This window comes from Podarcis cretensis (assembly GCF_951804945.1).
Source record: "Podarcis cretensis genome assembly, chromosome: 6".
NCBI lineage: Eukaryota > Metazoa > Chordata > Lepidosauria > Squamata > Lacertidae > Podarcis > Podarcis cretensis.
The window spans coordinates 81,685,303-81,710,110 of record NC_137175.1 but is presented as its reverse complement, the minus strand read 5'-3'; the positions used below and the strand labels follow the sequence as shown (position 1 = coordinate 81,710,110).

The 24,808-nt window shown below is 41.9% G+C and overlaps 1 protein-coding gene across 11 annotated transcripts in view; it reads right to left on the bottom strand.

The window, feature by feature from the left end:
- Nucleotides 1-554: 554 nt before the first annotated feature.
- NTNG1 (netrin G1) overlaps nucleotides 555-24,808 on the bottom strand; it is a 218,905-nt gene continuing 194,651 nt past the window's right edge. For all 11 annotated transcript variants that reach the window (XM_079981445.1, XM_079981441.1, XM_079981447.1 and 8 more), the window contains one exon: nucleotides 555-1,884. In XM_079981445.1, the coding sequence (XP_079837571.1) occupies nucleotides 1,687-1,884 (198 nt within the window). In that variant the 3' untranslated portion in view covers nucleotides 555-1,686. The remainder of the gene's footprint in view (nucleotides 1,885-24,808) is intronic.

Sequence of the window (24,808 nt, the reverse complement as noted above, 5' to 3'; positions counted from 1 at the left end):
CAGTCCAAATATTTGAATGCTGAATTTTCATGTCATATTTTGACTTTTAAGTTTCATGTATTGGAGCTTGACTTAAAAAAAATCAACATTGAAATATGAATTGTGAACATTGATTTCAGCTTTATAAAGCTATTTTGATACATGTATGTTATATAAATAGCTTTATAAAGCTATTTTGATACATGTATGTTATGTGTTATACGTATTACTGTGAATAAATTAGTTAGCAGAAATTATAATTAGTATTTTGACACTTGTAATCCTAGGCATCCTACTCAGAGGTAAGTCCCATTGAGGCCAATGGGGCTTGCTCCCAAGTAAGTTAGTATATGATTGTAGCTAAACTCAATTGATTTGAAGGAAATGAATTGAGCTTGTCTGCCAGCTGAAACATTACCTACCATGGCCTTGCCACTCATAATTGCTGTCTCTGAATCATTTGGGGAGTTTTCTTTCACATCCATCTCATTGTGTTTGCACAATTCTGCATTTGAATTTCTATTCCATCAAACTGTTAAAATGCAGTTAAGAAATTGCAATACTAATCCCTGAAATTGTTTACGCAGGAATCTTTATTCTCTTAAATCTTCCAGTGTTAAAGCAACAGAAAACATTTAGAATGTCCTTTGGTGGAATCTTATTACACTTGCTATAATATGTAAACTGATATTCTTTGATGCCAGCACGTTGCCCATACAGAGAAATCTCTGCACAATTAAATGAAAAGCGAAAGGAAAAAAAGAAAGAAAAAAATAGGATGAAAATAAAAAATAACTTCCCCCCCTTAATCTGATTAGGATTAAAGTACATTAATAAATTGTCTGTTAACACAAATTGGCAATAATACAAAAAATCTACGTCTTACGTTAGTCAAGAAAAATAACTTCATTTGAATACAAAAGGATAAATACACTCTTTTTTTTTTGTCCTATAGCCACTCTTGTACAGTAGGTCAGCACTGCATGAACTTGATGCAGTGCTTCTAAAATATACAAGGGTATGACTGGCTTTAGATTTATTGAGGAGGGAGCTGGTACACATGTGCATTTACTAACATCAGACAAAGAAATCGTTCAACCAACAAGGGTTACAGAGCAACGTTCACTAAAGCACAGTTGGAAAGGGAATTTCAGGGGCTGAAGCAGGCCAATATGGCAGCTTTGAAACAGATTTCCTTATACCCACAATGCACTGACAGCAAAGAATTGCCTCTATTTGGTTGGTCCACACACTGGGAAGAGGTACAGTTGCGCACCAGATTGGAGGAGCAAGGTTTTGTAGTTTCTTTCTTTCTTTTTTTGTATTCCCGTCTGGGGGTGGTTACGAAAGCCTTTTCGATCCTGTGTAAGCTTTTGCAGCTGTGACTTAGTAGTAATAGTATTGGCAGCTGCCGACTTAAGCTTGAGTCAGAAAATAACAGTCTTGACTCGCTGGGTTGTCCACAATGGATAGATATGGCTTAGTTCGTTTGGGCCTTTATAGAGTCTATATATGTGTGGAGATTTTAGTTTCCCCCCTTTTATGTTTTTGAAAGACTTATTAGCATCTGCTTGCTGCTGCTGCTGCAATTTCTTTTCCCCAGATTTCCTGTGGCATGTTCTTTTTTTGTTTTAAGCAGTCTGAAGTCGACCCTCCAAAGCTGGGTTGCCTAGAATATGAGAAACCCACTTAATCCTAATGGAGCAATCAGTGGTAATAGGAGTATAACACGTGGTAATGATATTGCCCCTTGCGCAGAGCTTTGACTGCAACCGTCTGGGTCCATTTCGCAACTCCGCTTCTCACACAACACACCAGTGTAGGCTGCGGGGCACTGGCAGCGGACGTTGTTGTGGCATGTTCCCCCATTCTGGCATATCTGAAGTTCATTGTCACATACGTTTGCTGCAAGGAGGAGTAGAAAGAGAAAAGCATAATCAGTATAAGTGACTTGGTTATGACAAGCAACGAGGAAAACTAAAAATAAAAGCATTGGTTCTTTAACCCGCCCGCCCCTAAACTCCGATAATTTCAGTACTCGGTGCATTTACTTGTGAGTGGCTTTGCTAAACCCATGGTAATTACTCACCAGCAAATGTACTGAAGAACGTGGCTTGAGAGTGGGCCTGCCTCTTTGGTCGTGAATCTCTGTGACTTCATCCCCTCACCTCCCTGAAAGGGTTAGCCTTTTATACGCAGCCTATAAGCAGTCAAGTGCTTGCCCACCACAGCCAGCAGTTATGCACACTGAATGTGCTGGTTTTCCAACTTGTGTATAAACCAACCTGTGTTACAGCTCCCAGCTGAAGGCTTAAATTACCTTCCCATGTTCATGTTACCAGGGTTACCACAGACTCTGGTGTGCAGGATAGAACATGCACAAGGCTGCTAGTCTGGGGTGCATATAATCTCATGGGGGGGGGGAGAGGCATCACCTTTTCCTCATGGTGAAAACAAGAAAGCCAGACATGCTGTCCACCAGCCTATGGCAATCTGCTTAAGTGCAGTGGTCAAAGAGGAAAACCTAGAACATTTTAGACTGTGGAATTTTGCACTTGTGTATTGTGCAGATTTATCCAAACTATGTATTCAGAAAAAATTACAGTACTGTATAGACTTTCTGGGACTGTTCCACTACAGACAGCCGGTGTAGGATCACATGTCTGAGCATTCCCTTCCAGAAAACTTAACATGTTAGAGAAAAGGTTACTAGTTCAACTCATTCCCTGATATGCCACTTTTCCACATGAAAGAAAACGCTATTGCCCAACCTACAGTGGTGGTACAGTCTTGGGAGATCTATGCTTCATGAACGTTCTGAATGTGACTTGAAAGCTATGTGAATATGCCCAAAGATCACACCACCAATTCAGCACTAAAATTATACTGTGGCATAACCCTGATGAGATGCCCATGCAGAAGTATTCCTGGGTGCATGTAACCGACACTCAAAAGATATAAATAATTATGTGAATAATGGAAAACCAGGCATACAGTTCTGTGTAACAGGTGACTCTGTGTGTTTCCAAAATCTGTATATACGTTGGTAATCATTGCTTTGAATCCAAACTATAGAGCTGAGATTCAAAGAACAGTGAGTGGAAGGAAAATAGCACACAGCACTTTTCTGCAAATACATGTGGTGCTATAAATTATTAGGTTCTATAGCAGTTCTGCAGCTTGTGCAAGAGGTTGAATTTGATGCTGCACCAAAGGAATAACAATTCTGGTTTTACGCTGCAATCCTAACCCCATTTACCTGGAAGCAAGCCCCATTGCTTTCAACAGGACTGGCTTCTGAGTAGAAATGGTTAGGATTGTGCTGTTTGCTTCATCTTTCTCAAACAAACCTTCTGTGTGCTATGTGAAATAGCCATTCTGTTAGTAGAAGCCTCCCTCTGTGGGCAGAAGGGCATTGTTGGATCCAACCCATTATGTTTACCATGCTCACATTAGTTTTTTGTTGTGAGATGGCAAAATACACCAGTCCACTTTGAATTACTGGAGACAGTGAACCTGGCTCAAATAAACTCAATCACAGGCACGTAACAGGATCTTTGAAGATTTCTCTGCAGCAGTGCCTACTCCTTTAACTCAACTGATTTATTCCTTTGAATTTTACGCAATTCTTTTGAGCGTCTATATAAACTCCAAGTATTACTTGCATGTAAATGACTTTCTTGGATGGAAGCCAAAAGCTTTAAGCGGCAATCCTATGCACCCTTAATGGGAGTAAGCCCAGATTAACACAGTGGGAGTTACTTCTGAATACACATGCATAGGATTGTGCTATCAATATTAGCTTTCTCCAGGCTTTTGGAATGAACACGCGTGCACTTAAAGAGGGCAGGCAGGGCAGGGGTGAGCATGCAAGTCCTGATCCCAACCTTCCCATGTGGACCAGCTGCATTTCAGACCTCCTTTGTGTGGAGAGGAGGGGTCTGAAGGGGGATGCTAAGCATGCTCATGAGCCCTGATACAGTCTTCTCCAAATGCAGGAAGTTCTGAAGTGAAGGCAGCATGTCCAGAAGCACTGCCACATCTCTCCTCTTCTACCCACACAAGCATTCAGGTGAATGCTTAACCAGGGCTCAAGTGCCCAGTTACACAGACACAAATACAATGGGGATTTTTTGGGATCAATGCCTACTTAATTTGTTGTCAGATTGCAGGCTCACAGTTATTCAGTATCCAAGTAATTTTATACCAATGTCTTTGGACAGGGCCAGCCCAAGACATTTTGGCCCCTGAGTCGAACCACAAAATGGTGCCCCCCCAGGGAAGAAGGGGTGAGTGAACATTGGTATCAGGATCTGTTGTCCCTGTGGATCCTGCTGCCTGGGGCCGGCCCTGCCTTTGGAGTGCCTTAAGGTGCAGTTTTCCTGACAGACAGGGCATAGCAAAGGGAAGCATTACTGTCTGAACAAAGTCTCTATATGTTGTCATTATTATTATTGAACTGGAATTATTAATAGTCATGTTTATATACAATGATGATATTTGCAGCAAACAGGACAAAACTTGTGCATTAACAAAAAGGCAACACTTAGTTGCCCAAAGCAAAATATCAATATGGGACATGATGCCATTACACTGAGCGAACGTATCTGTGGAAGGTAAGCTGAAAGCACGAGGAGGAAATAGCAGAGCAATGGGAGCATGCTCCTGGGGAATCTCATAAGCAAGTGAATACAGAAAGAAATAGGACAAATGTCTCCCTTTTTAAAACAACAACACCAAAGTGATTACTAGCCACAGACGACAATTAACCGAGAAGTACATATGTCACATTTTAAAACATTTCTTCCTATGCATACATTCTCTTCCTTCCACCCACCCAGCATGCATCCTCTGTCCAATCTCTTGCTAATCCTTCTTCTTTTATGATAGAGATATTCTAAAAGGAGTTTAAACACTCAAAGTACCAATCAAATAAATCCCTCGTAGTCTTCTTTATTGGGGGAAGGCATAGCTCAGTAATTCAATGCATGTTGTTTAAGCAGAAGTTCTCAGGTTCAATCCAAGACTCCATTTCTAGTTAGAACAATCTCAGGGAGCAGACCTGAGAAGAATCCAGAAGAGTTGCTGCCAGCACTGGGCAGGATGGACCAAACCCTGACTCAAAAATAAGGGAGTTTCATGTGTTCGCTCTATTCAAATCAACAGAGGTTGCAGCAACAAGTAGTTCTTGGTGGAATTGCTTCCCTTACAGTTGCTTATAAAGCATGCCCTTTGTTCCCGATGCACAGCTGACTTCTAATTCTGTTCATGCAAATGCGTTGAATAATAATGCTCTTTCACTTCCTCTCCAGCATACCGTGCCATAATTAACAGGAGGGCAACCAACAGGCAGCATCTAAACATGTTCTTCCTTCGTCACCTTCCTGTGTGATTCCTTTTACAGTGCTAATGTATTTTTTATGACCCATTGACACAACACTGAAATGCATCCACAGTTTCTGATCTGTAAATGTCACAACTGCATATTAAGCCATTATAAATGCTGCTTGCTCAGGGAATTGTGATGATGATGACCATATGTCTGCATTTTAGTCTTCTTTAATATAGCACACTAGATGAGCCTAATTGGGCATATTTATATTGCAGATATAAACCAAGAGAAATAATAAACCATAAAGCAAGTCTGATGAGATTTCAAGTCTGGGAAAAGATTGCAAGCAGCAACAGAAGAAAGAAATGCAGAATAAGGAACTAGACTTTTTCTTAGATACTCATAGCAAGATTATATTTTGTGAATTCCACATTTGTTTGGAAATCTTCAGACTGGTTCACTCAAATATGTATATAATCCTTTGATTAGCATCTAAATTAATAAATTGACTCCAGTGAATACCGTAGCATATGTTGAGTTCTATTTCTGTTTGTGGTGCTGGATGTAAAGTGATGCATTTCCAACAGCACTGAAAAGCATTCCCTCTGAGAAAAGAATGAAGATTTGTGTTGTTGATAAATGATTTGTCTGCACATGACTGCTTTGCACTGCAGTCACATGATCAGCGATTATTATTCCTTACAGTCTATATCCTCAGCAAGGCTCTAATCCTATGAACAGTTACCATAAGAGGTATACCGTATTTTTCGCCCTATAGGACGCACTTTTTCCCCTCCAAAAATGAAGGGGAAATGTGTGTGCGTCCTATGGGGCGAATGCAGGCTTTCGCTGAAGCCTGGAGAGCGAGAGGCGTCGGTGCGCACCGATGTCTTTCGCTCTCCAGGCTCCAGGAAGCTATCCGCAAGCCTTACACGCCCGGGGGGAGCTCCCCCGGGCGCGCAAGGCTTGTGGGCGGCAGCCTGCAGCGCGGAGCACGGGGCGCCCTCCGGAGGACGCCCCGTGCTCCGCGCAGGTGTCCGCAAGCCTTGCACACCAGGGGATCTCCCCCCGGGCGCGCAAGGCTTGTGGGCGGCAGCCTGCAGCGCGGAGCACGGGGCGCCCTCCGGAGGACGCCCCGTGCTCCGCGCAGGTGTCCGCAAGCCTTGCACACCAGGGGATCTCCCCCCGGGAGCGCAAGACTTGCGGGCGGCAGCTGGCAGCGCGGAGCACGGGGTGCCCTTCAGAGGACGCCCCGTGCTCCGCGCTGGTGTCGGCAAGCCTTGCGCACCCAGGGGATCTCCCCCCGGGCGCGCACGGCTTGCGGGCGGCAGCCTGCAGCGCGGAGCACGGGGTGCCCTTTGGAGGATGACCCATGCTTCGCGCAGGTGCCCGCAAGCCTTGCGCACCGGGGGGGTGTGTGGGGCGCCCTGAAACAGAGGGCGCCCCATGCTGCGGACAGTAGCCTGCCGCTCGACACGCGGGGCGCCCTGAAGCAGAGCGCCCCTTGCGCCAGGCAGACATCGGCCAGCTCCACAAGCTCGGGGGACAGCGGGGAGGCGCAGCACCACCATCCCACTGTTCCCCGACCTGGTTTTGGGGGGGAAATAAAGGAAATTTTTTTCCCCTTTATTTCCCCCCCCAAAAAGTAGGTGCGTCCTATGGGATGGAGCGTCCTATGGGACGAAAAATACGGTAGTTCCATTGACCCATTGAGACTATTTCGGAGTAGACATGTATAGGACTTAAGTGTGTGCAAGGTTGCAGACTATGCTGCTTATAGCTAATATTCAAATATGATCTTTCAGTTCATTTGGCTTGAAATAAATAAACTTTTGTAGAAAAATCCAGCTGCAAAGTCCCTTAAAAGATTCGGCATGTTTGAAAAGGGCAGCTGTGGTTTGGTGTTTCTTTGTTTCTTTCTAAACTGGGCAATGTCAGGCATGGAGTATCAATGCAATAGCATGGATATTGAACATTACTAGCCTTAAATAATTAAATGGGAAACTAATAGTTAATTAAATGCCCCTCTTAAACACCAGATGAGCTCTTAATATCTAGACGTTGAATGCAAATTGAGACATTTCCTTAAGTGTGCCTATCTCATAACTAATAATTATTGTTTTGGTTTATTTTTATTTGCAAAACATTTGAGTGTTTAAGAGTGAATGATTCCTGTCTGTGCCTATGGTTTCCATCCCACAGTAACTGCAGCATTTTATAAAGTCTATGATGAAATTACTGGCAGCTCTATTTTAATCATTTGTGCTGATACTTCTGCTTTTTCAACTGTGGTGTAGTGATACGTTTTGTGATGCTCTAACTCTTGATATGCCGTCCTAAGCACTTAGAGGGCTATATAGAAAGGATACTAGTAGCTTGACCCATGGTATGACATACAAGCTAAAAAAGTGAAGGCAAATTCTTATGTAAAACACCTTGAAGGGGGTGTTTTATGCATTGGTTTGTATGCAGTGTGTGTGTGTGTGTGTGTGTGTGTGTGTAGTTTCATGCATTCATTATCTTATTGCTTGGCTGCAATAAGATACCTTTACCTTTACCTACCTTTGCTTGGCTGCATATGACAATGTTTGTTACGCAAATCATATCCAGCTCATCTCTATTCTTTATCTTTGATGTTTGAGTGAAGCTGGTGAGTCATCTATACCCTTCAACCTTTGGCTAGCCACAGATTTACTTCCTCCTTGATGACTGTTCTGCCACACAAGTTGCTTTCACTCACACCATCAGACAGAAGCAATATTTGAATAAATGGACCTTTGGTAGGACCCATAGTAGCTAGCTTCCAACTATGACTGGTTCATGGCAGATTAGCAAACACAACAACTTCAGAGGCATAATCACAACACTGTAGCACAAGTTCATGTGTTAGAAAATGGCAGTATAGATTCACAAGAAGCCATTTGTTTTCTAATCCCAGTGTCATTAATAACTGCAAATCTAGCAAAAAAAGGAAGAGTTGTTTTGATCAACATATGCTGCAGTGGGAACAGCGTTCTGGGACATGTGAATCCTTTTCACTAACAGGGAGGTGATGGAACTGAGATGTATAGTACACCACTGGAGAAACCCAGAGTGTCTGGGGATGCCACAGGTTCATATGGGGCCCAGATAGGTCAGAAGTAGCTTTCATGGTTTTTATGTACCTAAAACAGGATTCAAGAACAAAGGTCTCACCATCACATGACAAAAGCTGATTACTGTTAATAACCTATTGAATAAATATAAAATACTGAATACCAGTAATAGAGAGTGGTGCAAGCCATCACCTGTATGAACTCCAATAAGGGGAAGATGCAAAGAAGCACACTGTGCTGGCGTACTTTTACAGTTGCATAGAAAGGCGGCAGTTTGTCATCTACAAGTGAGACAAGCATCACCTGATGAAATCCCTGCTCCCACACGGCTATTAAATGCGCAGAAACCTTGCTCTCATTAGCACTTAATGGCTGGGACTGATGGATTTCCACATTTTGGCAATGGGAGATCTGGGATGCAATTGCTAGTGGCCTCCTGGGAAAAGCAGCCATTTCTTCCACTTGGTGGCTGATTAATGCTGAAGCAGCTGAGAAAAGGTGGCATTTGAGACTGACCCAAAGTGTTAAGACTGAAGGGAAAGGAGCCACTCAAGGCAGACACCCTATAATCATTATAGCATAATGGATGACCCTATTAAAGACTACGAGAGTCGGTATACTATATTTAGGTGCTGCTGATTGCAGGCTTTTCATGTTTCTTAACATTTCACCTAAGGTTTCCCCAGCCCAGATTTTGAATGAAGTCACGATTCCAGCAATATGGACTGGAAAATGAATGACCTCTGGTACAGCAGTAGATCTTCTAAAAAGTGACACTCATTCAGTGGATTAGTATATATACTAAGATTATATCATTTTCCCTATTTTTACAATGTGAAATGATGTGAAAGAAAGCTGTATGCTGCTATGAAAAACAACCACTTACTCCAATGCTATGGAAAGAATGAATAATTATAACATGAAGACTAGGTTGAAAAAGAAATATCCCCCCCCCCCATGAGACAAAAAAGTGAAAGTAATGGTCTTTGAGAAGGTGAAGTAATTAATTACATATCAAGCGGGGTGGGGGTGCTTAAGAAAAATCAAGATCAGCCACAGAGCTGGAGATGGATGCATCTTCAACTATTGCATCTGAAAGGGATGTGGTAGCCACCCACTTAATTTGAAATGAAGTTAGATTTAAAATCATAAAAACAAGTTAACAACATTGCCCAAAGGCAACTCATTGCTGAATAATAACTCGATCCTACATGTGTTTACTCAAAAGTAAATCCCAATGCATTCAGTGGTCTTATCCACAAGTAAATATTCATAGGACTGTAGCCTGGGGCTATGCACACTTAATTTGGAATAAGTCCCAGTGAATTAAATCAGATTATTTTCAAAGCATCACACTTAATGACCTTCTGTAAATATTTATTTGAACTTATACTAGATCTCTGGAGAATGAGTTTTTTTTTTAAAAAAAAACAAAAATCTTACAGTTGTTGGCATAGCAAGTTGTTTTAAGCCAGTTTCTGATCAGGATCCACTGGCTTCTGAAGAGTAAGGCAGTGGTGCCATGTTTGATGATGATGATGACCCAATTTTGGGCTAAATTATGGAATAGGATCAGGACAGCAGTAATTCATATAGACACTGCTCCATGAAAATATGGGAAGCAGAAACTTATGTTTGGATTTTCTCATTCAGAATGTTTGCATAAGGGCAATGTAACTCACAATTTTGAAACCTCAACACTTCCTAATTTATTGAAGGAAGGAAGGAAGGAAGGAAGGAAGGAAGGAAGGAAGGAAGGGTCTTTTGAGACCAGGGGTATAGAGAAATAGACTTAAAACTATTCTGTATCTCCTATGCTCAAAAATGTTATGAAATCATACAATCAGTTCCAGAGGTGTGCAACAGTAGAAATGCAGCTACCAAGGACTTTGAAATACAGTAACAGAAAAGGTAAAAGAGTAAAGGAACAATATCCAGCACTGCACAAAAGAATAAGTGGGCACTTTCTCCAGACAGAGATAATAATCTCACATCATAGAGTCGTTTTGACAGGCCTGATAGAGGATAACAAGAGATTGCTTTCTAAAACGGACAAAATTGAAAATAAATCCAGGATTAGGCATTTTAGAATTACTGTTGTCCCAGAGGGGATGGAGCCCTCCAATTGTTCTTAGGCAAGGGGAGGCGCGGTTAACTAAGCTTGTGCAGTTGTCTGATTTAGATCAAGTGCTTTCAGGAAGAAGATTCTTAAGGGTGGGAAGGAATCCTCAGCTCCAGCCATGCCATAAATCCTTTTGATTGTCTTTGGATACCAGGCAGTTCATAATACAGTCCTCAAAGCTGCTGGAGTCCCCTTAGGGGTACAATCAGTTGGTGAAGACTAGGGAAAGCTGTAAATGTGATAATGAAGTTCAAGAGCATGAGGCTGGTAATGAAAGGCCAAAGGAACTGTGTGCATATGGCTTAGAGATAAGAAAATGAAGGGAGCATAGTAGTATTCAAATGTGATAAAAGACTCCCACAGTGAAGGAGAGCAAATGTTTTCCTGTTCAGCTTTAGGTTGGACATTACATATATCTATATATGAAAATCTGTACCAAGTATGCAGTAACAGTCCGCATGAAAATGTAGATTCTTCTTCCCCGAAGGTACTGACAACCTAATTTTTTTTGATGGAGGAAAGCCACATGTCATAACACAGAGCCTTGGGCAGCCTTAAGAGAGTCAGGAGTATGCAACCAGACCAGAAGACGAAGTCTTTCTAGTAGGAACGGCTGTGGTTTGGAGTGCTTGGTATGTTTGAAAGGGAGAAATGAATCTTATATGCCTCTATATTCTTTTAATGTCTGATGTCTTATTGCTTTATTATCATCATCATCATCAATTCTGTTGGGAGCCACTCAGAGTAGCTGGGGAAACCCAGCCAGATGGACAGGGTATAAATAATTAATAATAATAATAATAATAATAATAATAATAATAATAATTAATTTTATGGTTTCACTCAAAATTCCCTTCTGGTTTCCATCTGCCCACCCCACTGCATCTACTCTTCAGGAGCCCCACCCACCAACTCCCTGCCCCGAGAACACACTCCTCCTTTCCTACCCCGGGCACCAGAGGTTGACATGGTTGGGCACTTGCCTCAGGTCTTGGAAGGGCCTATTGCCAGCACTACTTAGCTCATTCTCTGGGTCCCACTTGACACTGCAGTGCAGGAATTGCAGCTAAAGAATCCCTGACAGATAGCCATCCAACCTATGTTTTAAAAAGAACCTCCAAGGAAGTAGATTCTACACTCTCCAAGGTAGTCTGTTCCACTGCCAGCTGCCAGCTCTTGCTTTCAGAAAGTCCTTCTGATGTTTAGTTAGAATCTCATTTCCTGCAATTTGAATCCATTGGTTTGGGTCCCTCAGGAGCAAGAGAAAAGAAGCTTGCTCCATCTTCTATGTGACAGCCCTCCATGTATATTTTAAGATGGCTATGAAATCATCTCTCAGATTTCTCTTTACCAGGTTACACATACCCAACTGTGAGGTGATTGACAGGTGAGAGGCCTTATTCACCTCTCAGACTTGTCCTGCTGGACAAATCCAGTTCTCCACCCTTGATATAGTGGATGTAATTTGGTTATGATGCTATAAAGATATATGACCAAATGATGATCACTGAAGGCAACTAATGTCAGTTAAAGCAAGTGAGGGCAATGACAATATGTATATTTCTCAAGGACTGTAAAGTGTGTGTGTGTGGAAAATTCTGAAATGGATTCAAAACTAGATAAAACAATAGACTTTCGAAGAAAGCTTTTGTTCTCATCAGTATTCATTTCCCAAGAATTCAGTTAGTGAGGTGGTTTCTTTCAACAAGTCTCATAAGCAGGTTTCGGGCTTGTGAAAAATGTGAAATCTATCTCACAGTTATTCATAAAATGGCTGTTCTGCCACCTTCATTTCAGGATCAGCTCTCAGTAAGCTGCCTCCATAGTATGTGAATATTAAATATTGCCTTGTGTATGCAACTTGGGTGCACTGTTTACTACAGAAGAGAAAAAAAGCATTCAGTACACAGTATAAACCATCACAGTTGGCAATGAGAGTTTATGGGGACCTGGGGACCTTTGGAAAATACCGTACGTTGGACTCTGGATTATAACTATACAATTCCCCATCTTCTGAATTATTAAAAAGCATGCAGATGATACTGGAGCACAGCTCTTTTATGGAAATCTTGCATTGGGATGTGACTAGAGGGTTACTGATACGGTGGGTTTCCGTACAGACTCTTGTCTAATACCACATTTGAAAATTGTATGCTTGACTTAAAAGGGAAATTTGTTCTGGCTGAGCTATATATGTACACTCCAGTTTTTTGTCAGGGAAGAAAAATACTGCCCTACACATTTTAATAAGTAGATTAGAATGGATCCAAAGAGGTAAGTCAAGTCTGTTATGTAAATTTTTGTGCGAGATACCCGCTGTGCATAGCAAAATGCTTATGGAAATGCTTTGAAAAGAATTATTCTACATTTGGGTAGCTAAAAGAGAATCCTTTGGATTTGGATTTCCTCACAATGAGAAAGATATTAGATTTCTGTCTGGATTATCCATGCCAATTAAAAACTTTAATTACTGCTTCATTTTAGTGTTGTGCATGGGGGGACACTAGAAGCTGGTCCTATTTTTAATATTGCTTTGGCTTTGAACAAAATGACAATTTATTGTTTTGACAATTTGTGCAAATTCCATTTTAGATTTCCCTCTCCCCCTATGGTAAATCACACAAGTTGGGATTTTACTTGATATATTGACAAGAGCTGAATAGTAGCAAAGAGGCCATGTTTCCACATTATGGCTTGAAATTGAATAGGTTATCAATTAATTTAAATGTTATGTTTTCGAGGGGGGGGAACCTAACTAACAGCAGTAGAACACCAGTTACAAGAGCAGAACGTGGCACAAATGAAAAATTAAGTGAAAGAAAAAATATATAAATGTCCAGTTTATAATTGTTATTTTATGATCTCCATATTATATATATTTTGCCATGCACTGCTCTGGGTTTGAAGGGAGGAATATAAATTTAATAAATACATTTCATAGATAAATGAATGGATAATAAGAATATGGCAGAGCCACATGTGCAATATCTTTATATCTGGCTGTAAGCCTTGCTTCCAGCTAGGAGGAAACGACTGCATTCTTGGCCTTCTCCATAGGGATCAGGGATTCCAAATGTGGTTATGGTGATATAGGCAGAAGGCCTTGTGAAATACATCCTGTGTTGCTTTACTTGCGGATGAATGCAAGTTTAGGGGGTGATCTCCACAGAACAAGATGTCACTTTTCAAACCCTCAAATTTGTATGGAGATGGAAGCAAGGCTTGGATTGACAAACTCCGAAGAATTATCTGTGGAGGTTGCAAAGTAGAGTAAAATTATAATATTACTTTTATGAGCCAAGCTAACAGGTGGGGGAGGGGGAAATCAGGATTTATATTAGTTATGAGGCACATACCCCTTATTTGCTTTATGTGTGGAAAAAGGCAGATTATTTATTGCTACGTCACTGTGCCAGCACTGTAAAATATAAGGTGAAAATAAATAATCTCTCTATTGGAATGCCTCCCACTCATACCTCTTTAAATTATGATATGGTATTTAAGATTTATACATTTTCTTATCAGCGAAGACTTTTAAATAAGAAGCAAAATGTTCACAATATTTTCTCTTTTAAATACCTTTAGTAATGTAAACTAAACAGCACTCTTCTGTCTTTTCTAGTAATTATGGGAAAGTATAAGGTTCATATCTTTTTGAATACACATAATATTTAAACTTTGAATCTACCTTAGGTGAAGCAAGAAATGAAGTTAAATATCTCTAATCAGTGCTATTTTCTAGGAGAGAAAGAGGTACCAGAACTCACCATGAACACTTCCCTTGTTCTCATATAATGGCAATGGTCCACCTGACAGGTGCCGGAACTGAATTATGGCTGGAGAAAAATGCCCTGGTTCTAACACAGTGAAGTTGCTCAAGGCTCTCAAATGATGGCTAGAACTTTAAACACTTTTCAAAGAGAACTAAGGAAACAGAGAAGCCTGCTTCTTCTCAGTATCTGTACTATAATCTACAAAGGGAATTGTTTTTATGGCTCTAGTGGTGATGAAGAAGCCTCTTTCAGTAATGACCCCAGCTGCCTTTCTGTTGCACAGCAGTTTGACATTTTGAAAAGCCTGCAGCTGCCACTGGTGGAAATGGCAGGTCAGATTATCCAAGGCAAGAAGGGGAAAGGGAGTAAGATGCGTAGGAAAGCAAGACTGGGAGTAGAAGTGCTGGAAGAGAACAGATGGGTGGAACAGGGGGGTGGGGAGAGTGCTGTTGTGTTCAGGCCCTGTGTTTGTGGGCTTCCCCCAGGCATCTGGTTGGCTGCTGTGAGAACATAATGCAGGGTTAGATGGGTCATTGGGCTGAACCAGAAGGATCTTCTTAGTTTATCATGTGTTTGAGAAGCATATTGGGAAAGACCAGGTTGGTAAATACAGCAAGGATTTGTCAGGAGGAAAGGAACCTGAAAGTTACACAAAACTTTATATTACAGGCATGCAGCTAAACATTTAGTGAGTTATTTTGAATTTCTTAAAAGTTTAAATATACTGCATGGTGATAAGCTTAACATCAGCATATCATGTATAATAGCTAGCTTGTTTAAAGTGCTATGGGTATCTGAAAATTGTGAATGTGGACAAGGTACATTTTGGGGTGATGCTCTTTGACCTCGGGTCTGTAATTCTGGTATGTTTTTGTGCCAATGAGACTAAGTTGTGTCCCTTGTATTGCTGCATGAGAAAGCTGGATGATGAAGAAGAACATATTAAACTGGCACAGCTGCGTTGATGTTAGGCATGTCACAAGAGCACAAGCCTACATGTGTCTACTCAAAAGTAAGAGCCACTGAATTCAGTGTGACTTACTGAGTGTGTGTAGGATTGGAGCCCAATGCTTCTGTACTTGTGCCTGTTAAAGAGGTTTGTAAATCTCTTCTGCTGTTGATAGGTAGAAGTGGGTGACTGGGCTCAAAGATACTGACCCGTTTACATTATAATATTCAGCAGCTCCTGCCTTATTCTCCAAACCCACTCTTATTGTGGTTGGGGAGGGCCACATATAGTGAAACTGTCTCTCCACAACTGCCTTGGAAATAAGAATTTTTTAAAAGAAAGAAAAAAACCTAGACAATAACAACAGTTTAACTTAAGCATCTTTTTCACTGAAAGAGGACTTCATCTTGTGACACCAAAATGGCTACTTTTCCAAATTTACCACAATGCAGCATCTCATTAACTGAGCACACTGCTGAATAATCGCCTGCTGATATATAATGAGGATGTAGTGTGTGCTTCGGCTCAAAAGCTCCTTCAATGACCGAAAATTGTGTATTTCTAGATATGTATCGTCTGCCTGGGGACATGTAACTGGCTGACTGACCGAACCCAAAGGGTGCTCATCAATGGTTCCTCTTCATCCTGGAGAAGAGTGACTAGTGGGGTGCCACAGGGTTCTGTCTTGGGACCGGTCTTATTCAACATCTTTATCAACGACTTGGAAGATGGACTCAAGGGCATCCTGATCAAATTTGCAGATGACACCAAACTGGGAGGGGTGGCTAACACCCCAGAGGACAGGATCACACTTCAAAACGACCTTGACAGATTAGAGAACTGGGCCAAAACAAACAAGATGAATTTTAACAGGGAGAAATGTAAAGTATTGCACTTTGGCAAAAAAAATGAGAGGTACAAATACAAGGTGGGTGACACCTGGCTTGAGAGCAGTACATGTGAAAAGGATCTAGGAGTCTTGGTTGACCACAAACTTGACATGAGCCAACAGTGTGACGCGGCAGCTAAAAAAGCCAATGCAATTCTGGGCTGCATCAATAGGAGTATAGCATCTAGATCAAGGGAAGTAATAGTGCCACTGTATTCTGCTCTGGTCAGATCTCACCTGGAGTACTGTGTCCAGTTCTGGGCACCACAGTTCAAGAAGGACACTGACAAACTGGAACGTGTCCAGAGGAGGGCAACCAAAATGGTCAAAGGTCTGGAAATGATGCCTTATGAGGAACGGCTAAGGGAGCTGGGCATGTTTAGCCTGGAGAAGAGGAGGTTAAGGGGTGATATGATAGCCATGTTCAAATATATAAAAGAATGTCACATAGAGGAGGGAGAAAGGTTGTTTTCTGCTGCTCCAGAGAAGCGGACACGGAGCAATGGATCCAAACTACAAGAAAGAAGATTCCACCTAAACATTAGGAAGAACTTCCTGACAGTAAGAGCTGTTCGACAGTGGAATTTGCTGCCAAGGAGTGTGGTGGAGTCTCCTTCTTTGGAGGTCTTTAAGCAGAGGCTTGACAACCATATGTCAGGAGTGCTCTGATGGTGTTTCCTGCTTGGCAGGGGGTTGGACTCGATGGCCCTTGTGGTCTCTTCCAACTCTATGATTCTATGTCTGTGAACATGTTTGAGAGATTGCGTGTTCCTGTTTGTATTTGGAACGATCTGTCCGTAGCTCTCAAAAATGCAGTCCGTTGCTTCACACTTATGTAGCCCAATCCCATGCAATATTTACTGAGATGTAAGGCTTAAACTCCCCTTCATGGATCACTGCCTTGCCGTGGCGAAGGGGCTTGAAGAACTCAGAGAAGCTATGAACTATGCCGAGCAGGGCACCCAAGATGAACAGGTCATAGTGGAGAGTTTTGACCAAACGTGATCCACCTGGAGGAGGAACCGGCAAGCCACTCCAGTATCCCTGCCAAGAAAACTCCATGGACAAAGACAACAGGCATATAAAAGTTATGACGCTGGAAGATGAGCCCCTCAGGTTGGAAGGCGTCCAACATGCTACTGGGGAAGAGCGGAGGGCAAGTACAAGTAGATCCAGAGCTGATGAAGCGGCTGGGCCAAAGCCGAAAGGACGCTCAGTTGCGGATATGCCTGGAAGCGAAAGGAAAGTCCAATGCTGTAAAGAAAAATATTGCATAGGAACCTGGAATGTAAGAACCATGAACATGGGTAAGTTGGAGGTGGTCAAGAATGAGATGGCAAGAATAAATATTGACATCCTGGGCATCAGTGAACTAAAATGGACGGGAATGGGTGAATTCAGTTCGGATGACCATCATATCTACTACTGTGGGCAAGAAACCCGTAAAAGAAATGGAGTGGCCCTCATAGTCAACAAAAGAGTGGCAAAAGCTGTACTGGGATGCAATCTCAAAAATGATAGAATGATCTCGATACGAATCCAAGGCAGACCTTTTAACATCACAGTAATCCAAGTTTATGCACCAACTACTGGTGCTGAAGAAACTGAAATTGACCAATTCTATGAAGACTTACAACACCTTATAGAAGTGACACCAAAGAAGGATGTTCTTCTCATTATAGGGGATTGGAATGCTAAAGTAGGGAGTCAAGAGATAAAAGGAACAACTGGCAAGTTTGGCCTTGGAGATCAAAACGAAGCAGGGCAAAGGCTAATAGAGTTCTGTCAAGAGAACAAGCTGGTCATCACAAACACGCTTTTCCAACAACACAAGAGACGACTCTACACATGGACATCACCAGATGGGCAGCATCGAAATCAGATTGATTATATTCTCTGCAGCCAAAGATGGAGAAGCTCTATACAGTCAGCAAAAACAAGACCTGGAGCTGACTGTGGCTCAGATCATCAGCTTCTTATAGCAAAATTCAAGCTTAAACTGAAGAAAGTAGGAAAAACCACTGGGCCGGTAAGATACAATCTAAGTCAAATCCCTTATGAATACACAGTGGAAGTGAGGAACAGGTTTAAGGATTTAGATTTGGTGGACAGAGTGCCTGAAGAACTATGGGTGGAGGCTCGTAACATTATACAGGAGGCAGCAACGAAAACCATCCCAATGAAAAGGAAATGCAAGAAAGCAAAGTGGCTGTCCAATGAGGCCTTACAAATAGTGGGGGAGAGAAGGCAAGCAAAATGCAAGGGAGATCGTGAAACATACAGGAAATTGAATGCAGATTTCCAAAGAATAGCAAGGAGAGACAAGAAGACCTTCTTAAACAAGCAATGCAAAGAAATAGAGGAAAGCAATAGAATGGGAAGAACCAGAGATCTGTTCAAGAAAATTGGAGATATGAAAGGAACATTTCGTACAAAGATTTCCATAATAAAGGACAAAAGTGGAAAGGACCTAACAGAAGCAGAAGACATCAAGAAGAGGTGGCAAGAATACACAGAGGAATTATACCAGAAAGAAATGGATGTCTCATATACCCCAGGTAGTGTGGTTGCTGACCTTGAGCCAGACATCCTGGAGAGTGAAGTCAAATGGGCCTTAGAAAGCACTGCAAATAACAAGGCCAGTGGAAGTGATGGTATTCCAGCTGAACTATTTAAAATTTTAGAAGATGATGCTGTTAAGGTGCTACACTCAATATGTCAGCAAGTTTGGAAAACTCAGCAGTGGCCAGAAGATTGGAGAAGATCAGTCTACATCCCAATCCCAAAGAAGGGCAGTGCCAAAGAATGCTCCAACTATCGCACAATTGCACTAATTTCTCACGCTAGCAAGGTTATGCTTAAAATTCTACAAGGAAGGCTCAAGCAGTATGTGGACCGAGAACTCCCAGAAGTGCAAGCTGGATTTAGAAGAGGCAGAGGAACCAGAGACCAAATTGCAAACATGCGCTGGATTATGGAGAAAGCTAGAGAGTTCCAGAAAGACATTTACTTCTGCTTCATTGACTATGCAAAAGCCTTTGACTGTGTCGACCATGGCAAACTATGGCAAGTTCTTAAAGAAATGGGAGTGCCTGATCACCTCATCTGTCTCCTGAGAAATCTCTATGTGGGACAAGAAGCTACAGTTAGAACTGGATATGGAACAACTGACTGGTTCAAAATTGGGAAAGGAGTACGACAAGGCTGCATTTTGTCTCCCTGCTTATTTAACTTATATGCAGAATTCATCATGCGAAAGGCTGGGCTGGATGAATCCCTAGCCGGAATTAAGATTGCCGGAAGAAATATCAACAACCTCAGATATGCAGATGACACAACCTTGATGGCAGAAAGTGAGGAGGAATTAAAGAACCTTTTATTGAGGGTGAAAGAGGAGAGTGCAAAATATGGTCTGAAGCTCAACATCAAAAAAACGAAGATCATGGCTACTGGTCCCATCACCTCCTGGCAAATAGAAGGGGAAGAAATGGAGGCAGTGAGAGATTTTACTTTCTTGGGTTCCATGATCACTGCAGATGGTGACAGCAGCCACGAAATTAAAAGACGCCTGCTTCTTGGGAGAAGGGCAATGACAGGCCTAGACAGCATCTTGAAAAGTAGAGACATCACCTTGCCAACAAAGGTCCGTATAGTTAAAGCTATGGTTTTCCCAGTAGTGATGTATGGAAGTGAGAGCTGGACCATAAAGAAGGCTGATCGCCGAAGAATTGATGCTTTTGAATTATGGTGCTGGAGGAGACTCTTGAGAGTCCCATGGACTGCAAGAAGATCAAACCTCTCCATTCTGAAGGAAATCAGCCCTGAGTGCTCACTGGAAGGACTGATTGTGAAGCTGAGGCTCCAGTACTTTGGCCACCTCATGAGAAGAGAAGACTCCCTGGAGAAGACCCTGATGTTGGGAAAGATGGAGGGCACAAGGAGAAGGGGGCGACAGAGGACGAGATGGTTGGATAGTGTTTTCGAGGTTACCAGCATGAGTCTGACCAAGCTGCGGGGGGCAGTGGAGGACAGGAGTGCCTGGCGTTCTCTGGTCCATGGGGTCACGAAGAGTCGGACACGACTAAACGACTAAACAACAACAACAACAAGGCTTAAACTGTTCATAGCACTTAATTCCCGGCTAAATGCTAGTAGTAGAGCTGCCTTAATTTTTCTTTTTTGTTGCCAATGGTATTTCTTTGTTGCTGTTGAAATAGCCTGAACAGAGGCAAGTAAAGAGATTCAGACTGCAATCCTATATCCACTTACCTGGGAGGAAGTATATGTCATTAAACTGAATGGGACTCACTTCTAAGTAACAGTGTATGACACCGGTTTCCATGCTTACAGCTCATGTTTAGTGTTTTCTTTAGTATGGGATATGTTTTCTACTAAGCTCAGCATGCCCTATCTGTAAAATCAGTAAAGACTGCTTACCGTTAGCATCCGGTTCTTATCTGCACACCTGGCTGACTCCATCATCAGCCTCAGCTGGCTGCAGGGGTCAACGAGATTTACCACTGAATTTTATTTGAATTGGCCAATCATGGCCATTTGGGTCGGCGGGGCTCTGGCAATGGACCCAGGCTTCACTCTGGTCCACTGCCACAGCATTTAAATCAGCTGTGCTGGGAGCAGACAGCAGACAGCATGAGACTGCTGCCCAGAGGTAAGTGGGCAGCACGCATGTATCACCTTGTTGTGGTTGATGAGTCACCATATTCAGCCCCAGGGAGGAATTCTGCTGCCCCAAAATTGGGCCTGCCTTGGGGTTTTGTCTTCCTCATAGCAACTGTCACAACGTTTTGGTGGAAAGAGGCATTGGATTGGATCCTTAGCCAAGGGGGTGGGTCCCACACCCTTTCTCCACAATCAAAATTACAGGGTACCCCAGTAAAGGAGTCCAGGGGGAAGGTTGTGTCCAAAGGCCCAGATAGGGGTCAGTGAGCCATAGAACATGGTGACCTGGTGGGTTTGCCCTATTTGATTTGCATAATTTGGTGGTGGTAGTAGGGAGAATCCTTTAGCCCAGGATCCATGTTTGCTTTCTGATTGTGGCCCCGTTGTCATTTGGGTAGTATTGTGATATAGTATTTGGTAGTAGGTAGTAGACTTGTTGGGGGGCGGGGAAATAGCTGTCCACCTTAGGTGAAGTTGCTCTGCCACCAGACTTGCCACAAACTGGGGGGATCCACCCATGGACATACCCCATATCTAGTAACATTTCCTTTTAATGATCTTGGCTTAAAAAAATGCAATGGAATTTAATAATAATGACTTTTTAAAAATAGTTCATATCTATTCATATCTGCCCTTAATGCCAGGTTTATATATTGCTGGATTGTTGGGAATTATTTTGTGATGAGCAAGCAGTTTATACAAAGCTTTTGTGATGAGCAAGCAGTTTATACAAAACTTAATTTCACAACTCCTACTGAGGACAAACTTTTACAGTAATGTCTGCCCACCTGTCATTTCACAATACGAGCTGCCCATGCCTGCTTTTGCTCAAATGAGCAATGAATAATTCTTCTCAATAAACATTATAATTTCCCCTTCAATAGATTTGCAGTCCAACATAGCAATTGTTGTTTTAATCTTTCAAGCTGTTTTATTTCATGCACCTATTAGAAGCTCTGTCTCTTTCTGTTCTAAGCTCCCTTTGCATTTTCATTCCAAGCTACTTCTGATTGCCATATCTTGTATTGAAATATTTATTACCAAGCCATCAAGTATTAACCGCTTAAAAGTTATACTTTCTGAAGAGAAGAAACAGGCTCCTTGTTTAACTTTTTATACATTCATTATTGTTTGCATGCTACAGAAGTGCCAATAACTCTCATGTGACTCTGCTGATAAAGCAAGATGGCCTTTTCCTTGGATTGTAATCTTTGTACACTTATGAGTGGGTATATCTAATATTTCACCATAATTTGAGCAAGTACCCTCATGGAGCTTCCTGGCTTAAACCTGAGTCACTGGCTGTGGGGATGGGATTGCAAGGATATGGATAAACAAACACATAATGAACATATGAAGCTGCCATTTGTCCGAAAATTTTTATGTTAAAGGTCAGGACAGAATATTTTTTAAATGCAATAAATAAAATTTAGTCCAGTTCTGTTTGGAGTAGCAGTGGACCCCTAGGTCTGAAGCAGAAAGGGGGCTTTTCCTAGCCCTGCAGCCAAAAGTTATTTTAACTGGAGATGCTTGGGACCTTCAGCAAAGCTGAATGCCTCTCCTCCAGCAGTAAACTTCATCCAAACATTATGGGTTGCATCTAACGAAGTCATCCTGTTAGTTCAAGAACTCTCACCATGGGCTCCCTCTCTCTCCCCTCTAGATTTGGGGGTGGGTGGAAGGCGCACAGGGAGAGGGAGTCCTGATGTGCAGGAGGAAGTCTTTGTGCTAATGGGACAACTGCACTGGATACAACTGTATTTTTTAATTTGGGGAGAGGGCATAAAAATCCCCTTCTGTTTCTGCTGAGACAATCTAGGGGAGTTGACAGCCTCCTAAGAAAAGGTCGTACTTCACTGGGACCATTGTCTGAGACATCTACCTCAACAGATGTGAAAAACTATGCTTCTTTGCCTATACTGAAGTCTTACAGGTAACTGTTAGTTGCATTTCTAGTATAGTACTACATTCATGGCAACACATTATACTCTGACTGATGTAAGGCCAACATATGAGATTGTATGGAAATGAAGTGGGTTTTTTTAAAGATCCATAAGAACAGCATTACTAGAGCAGACCAATGTATCTTCTGGCCAGAGTCAACTTATTGAACCAGCCCCTGGGACACATTTTGTTCTCCAATTGGCATGAAGCCCTCATATAATAACTCCACTAGATTGCCTTCACTTAAAAGATTTGATGGTAAATTCATAAGTGCAGCTTCAGGGCATCATCACATTTTTCCAACTTAGAGTGTTGCAACAAGTGTCAGACATGTTATAAAAGTTTCCTGTGTGGCTAAAATAGTGTTTATTTGCATTGCAACAACAGATCATAGTGAGAGCTGAACAAATGTGCCATTTAACTCACTACACTAAAGCAACTACTACACTTTATTGATATTATTTTGTCAAATGGAACCAAATTAAGTCTTTCTGTTTTGCTTTGTTAGAATGAGATGTATTTAGGCCATCTTTATCAAAACAAAAAATTGTATTACAGATTATTGTTTAGAGCATAGTTTAGAAGTATGCAGGAATGTAATTTGGGATCTCTAAAAGATAATTTCTTTATATTTTGGTGGTATGAATACAATAAATAATACTTAACACTTTATCTAAATGTTCTGCACATAAATGAGAATTTTCACAACAGGGCCATAGACGTTCAGTGTTTCATGCCTGCATCCCTAATTCAGTTTAGTTGGGATAAAAAAATGCACAGTAGGGAAAGGATGTGATTTGTAACACCTCCAAATAATGAACTATTCCATTTTACAGGCAGAATGAAGTCACACATGTTAGGGGGCAAATATTTTACAGTTTTATATCCCATTGAGGTCATATATGATCGCAAATGCGTAGAAAGGTTAAATACATGGTTATGAGTGAAGTAAAATGTCTAAGAGAACTGAGCTGATAACTCCTAGGCATCAAGTTCAATTCAGTCATTAATTCATTGAGTGGCTTTAGGCAAACCATTGTTTCTTAATCTTGACCATTGCCATGCAAGCCAGCTATCTCAGCACTTAATATTATGCAGAGTAGCCGCCTGAACAGTGTTTGAATGTGCAACACTGGGAGACACTTGCCCCAAGTGAAACTTGCAAATAGCTCTGCCTTCAGTGTTAATAAAACCACATCCTCTTCCTGTTCCAGGCTGGAGTCTGTGGGTATATTCCAGTCAGATGTGGTGTAATGCAATAAAGGCGGATAAGAGTCAGGACCATGGAGAGCTCCCCAAACTACAGGCTTAGGCCAGAAAGGAGACTCAGAGGCACTGGAGGTGTTTGGTGTTGACTGATGCTTTATACCAGGGATAGAGCACCTGTGGATCTTCAGGTGTCTTGGATTACAACTCCCACAAACCCCAGCCAGCTTTTGCCAGGGGTGATGGAGTCATGGTCCAAAAATGTATTGAGGACTATAGATTCCCACCCCTCCTTTATATAATCTGACTTCCTGGAAGGGAGCCTTCTTGGAGGATAAGGCATCTGTGCCCTCTTATGCAGACATGCACTTCAACCGTTTTGGAAAAGCTTTTGTTCTTACTTGACTTAGGAGCATGGATGTGTGTGTGTGTGTGTGTCCCTGGGTTGCCAGCAGCTTTAGAGAAAAGTCATTTGGAAACTAGGAGGAAGAGCAAATGTGCCTCATCCAGAAACAGAGATAGAGGCCTCATTCTCACATTGGGCTTCACTTCCATGGAAGCTTCTACTGGGGTCAGTGCTCTGGAATCTGCCTCCTGAGAGGTTTAAGATTTAGCAATTCTGACTCTGATTTTCCCCATATTTCCTAGTCTCTGTTTGAAACATAGGGATATGTAATATTACAAATGAAAAACTCAAAAACTGTTACATACACTACTGAAATGTGCAACAGATTCCCTCCAGGTGAAATGTTAAAGCAGGTGATGTGACACATTTTTCAAAGTTGTTTCTATCTACATATCAGAAAAAGAAATCCTCAGATGTGCAATGTCATTATTTA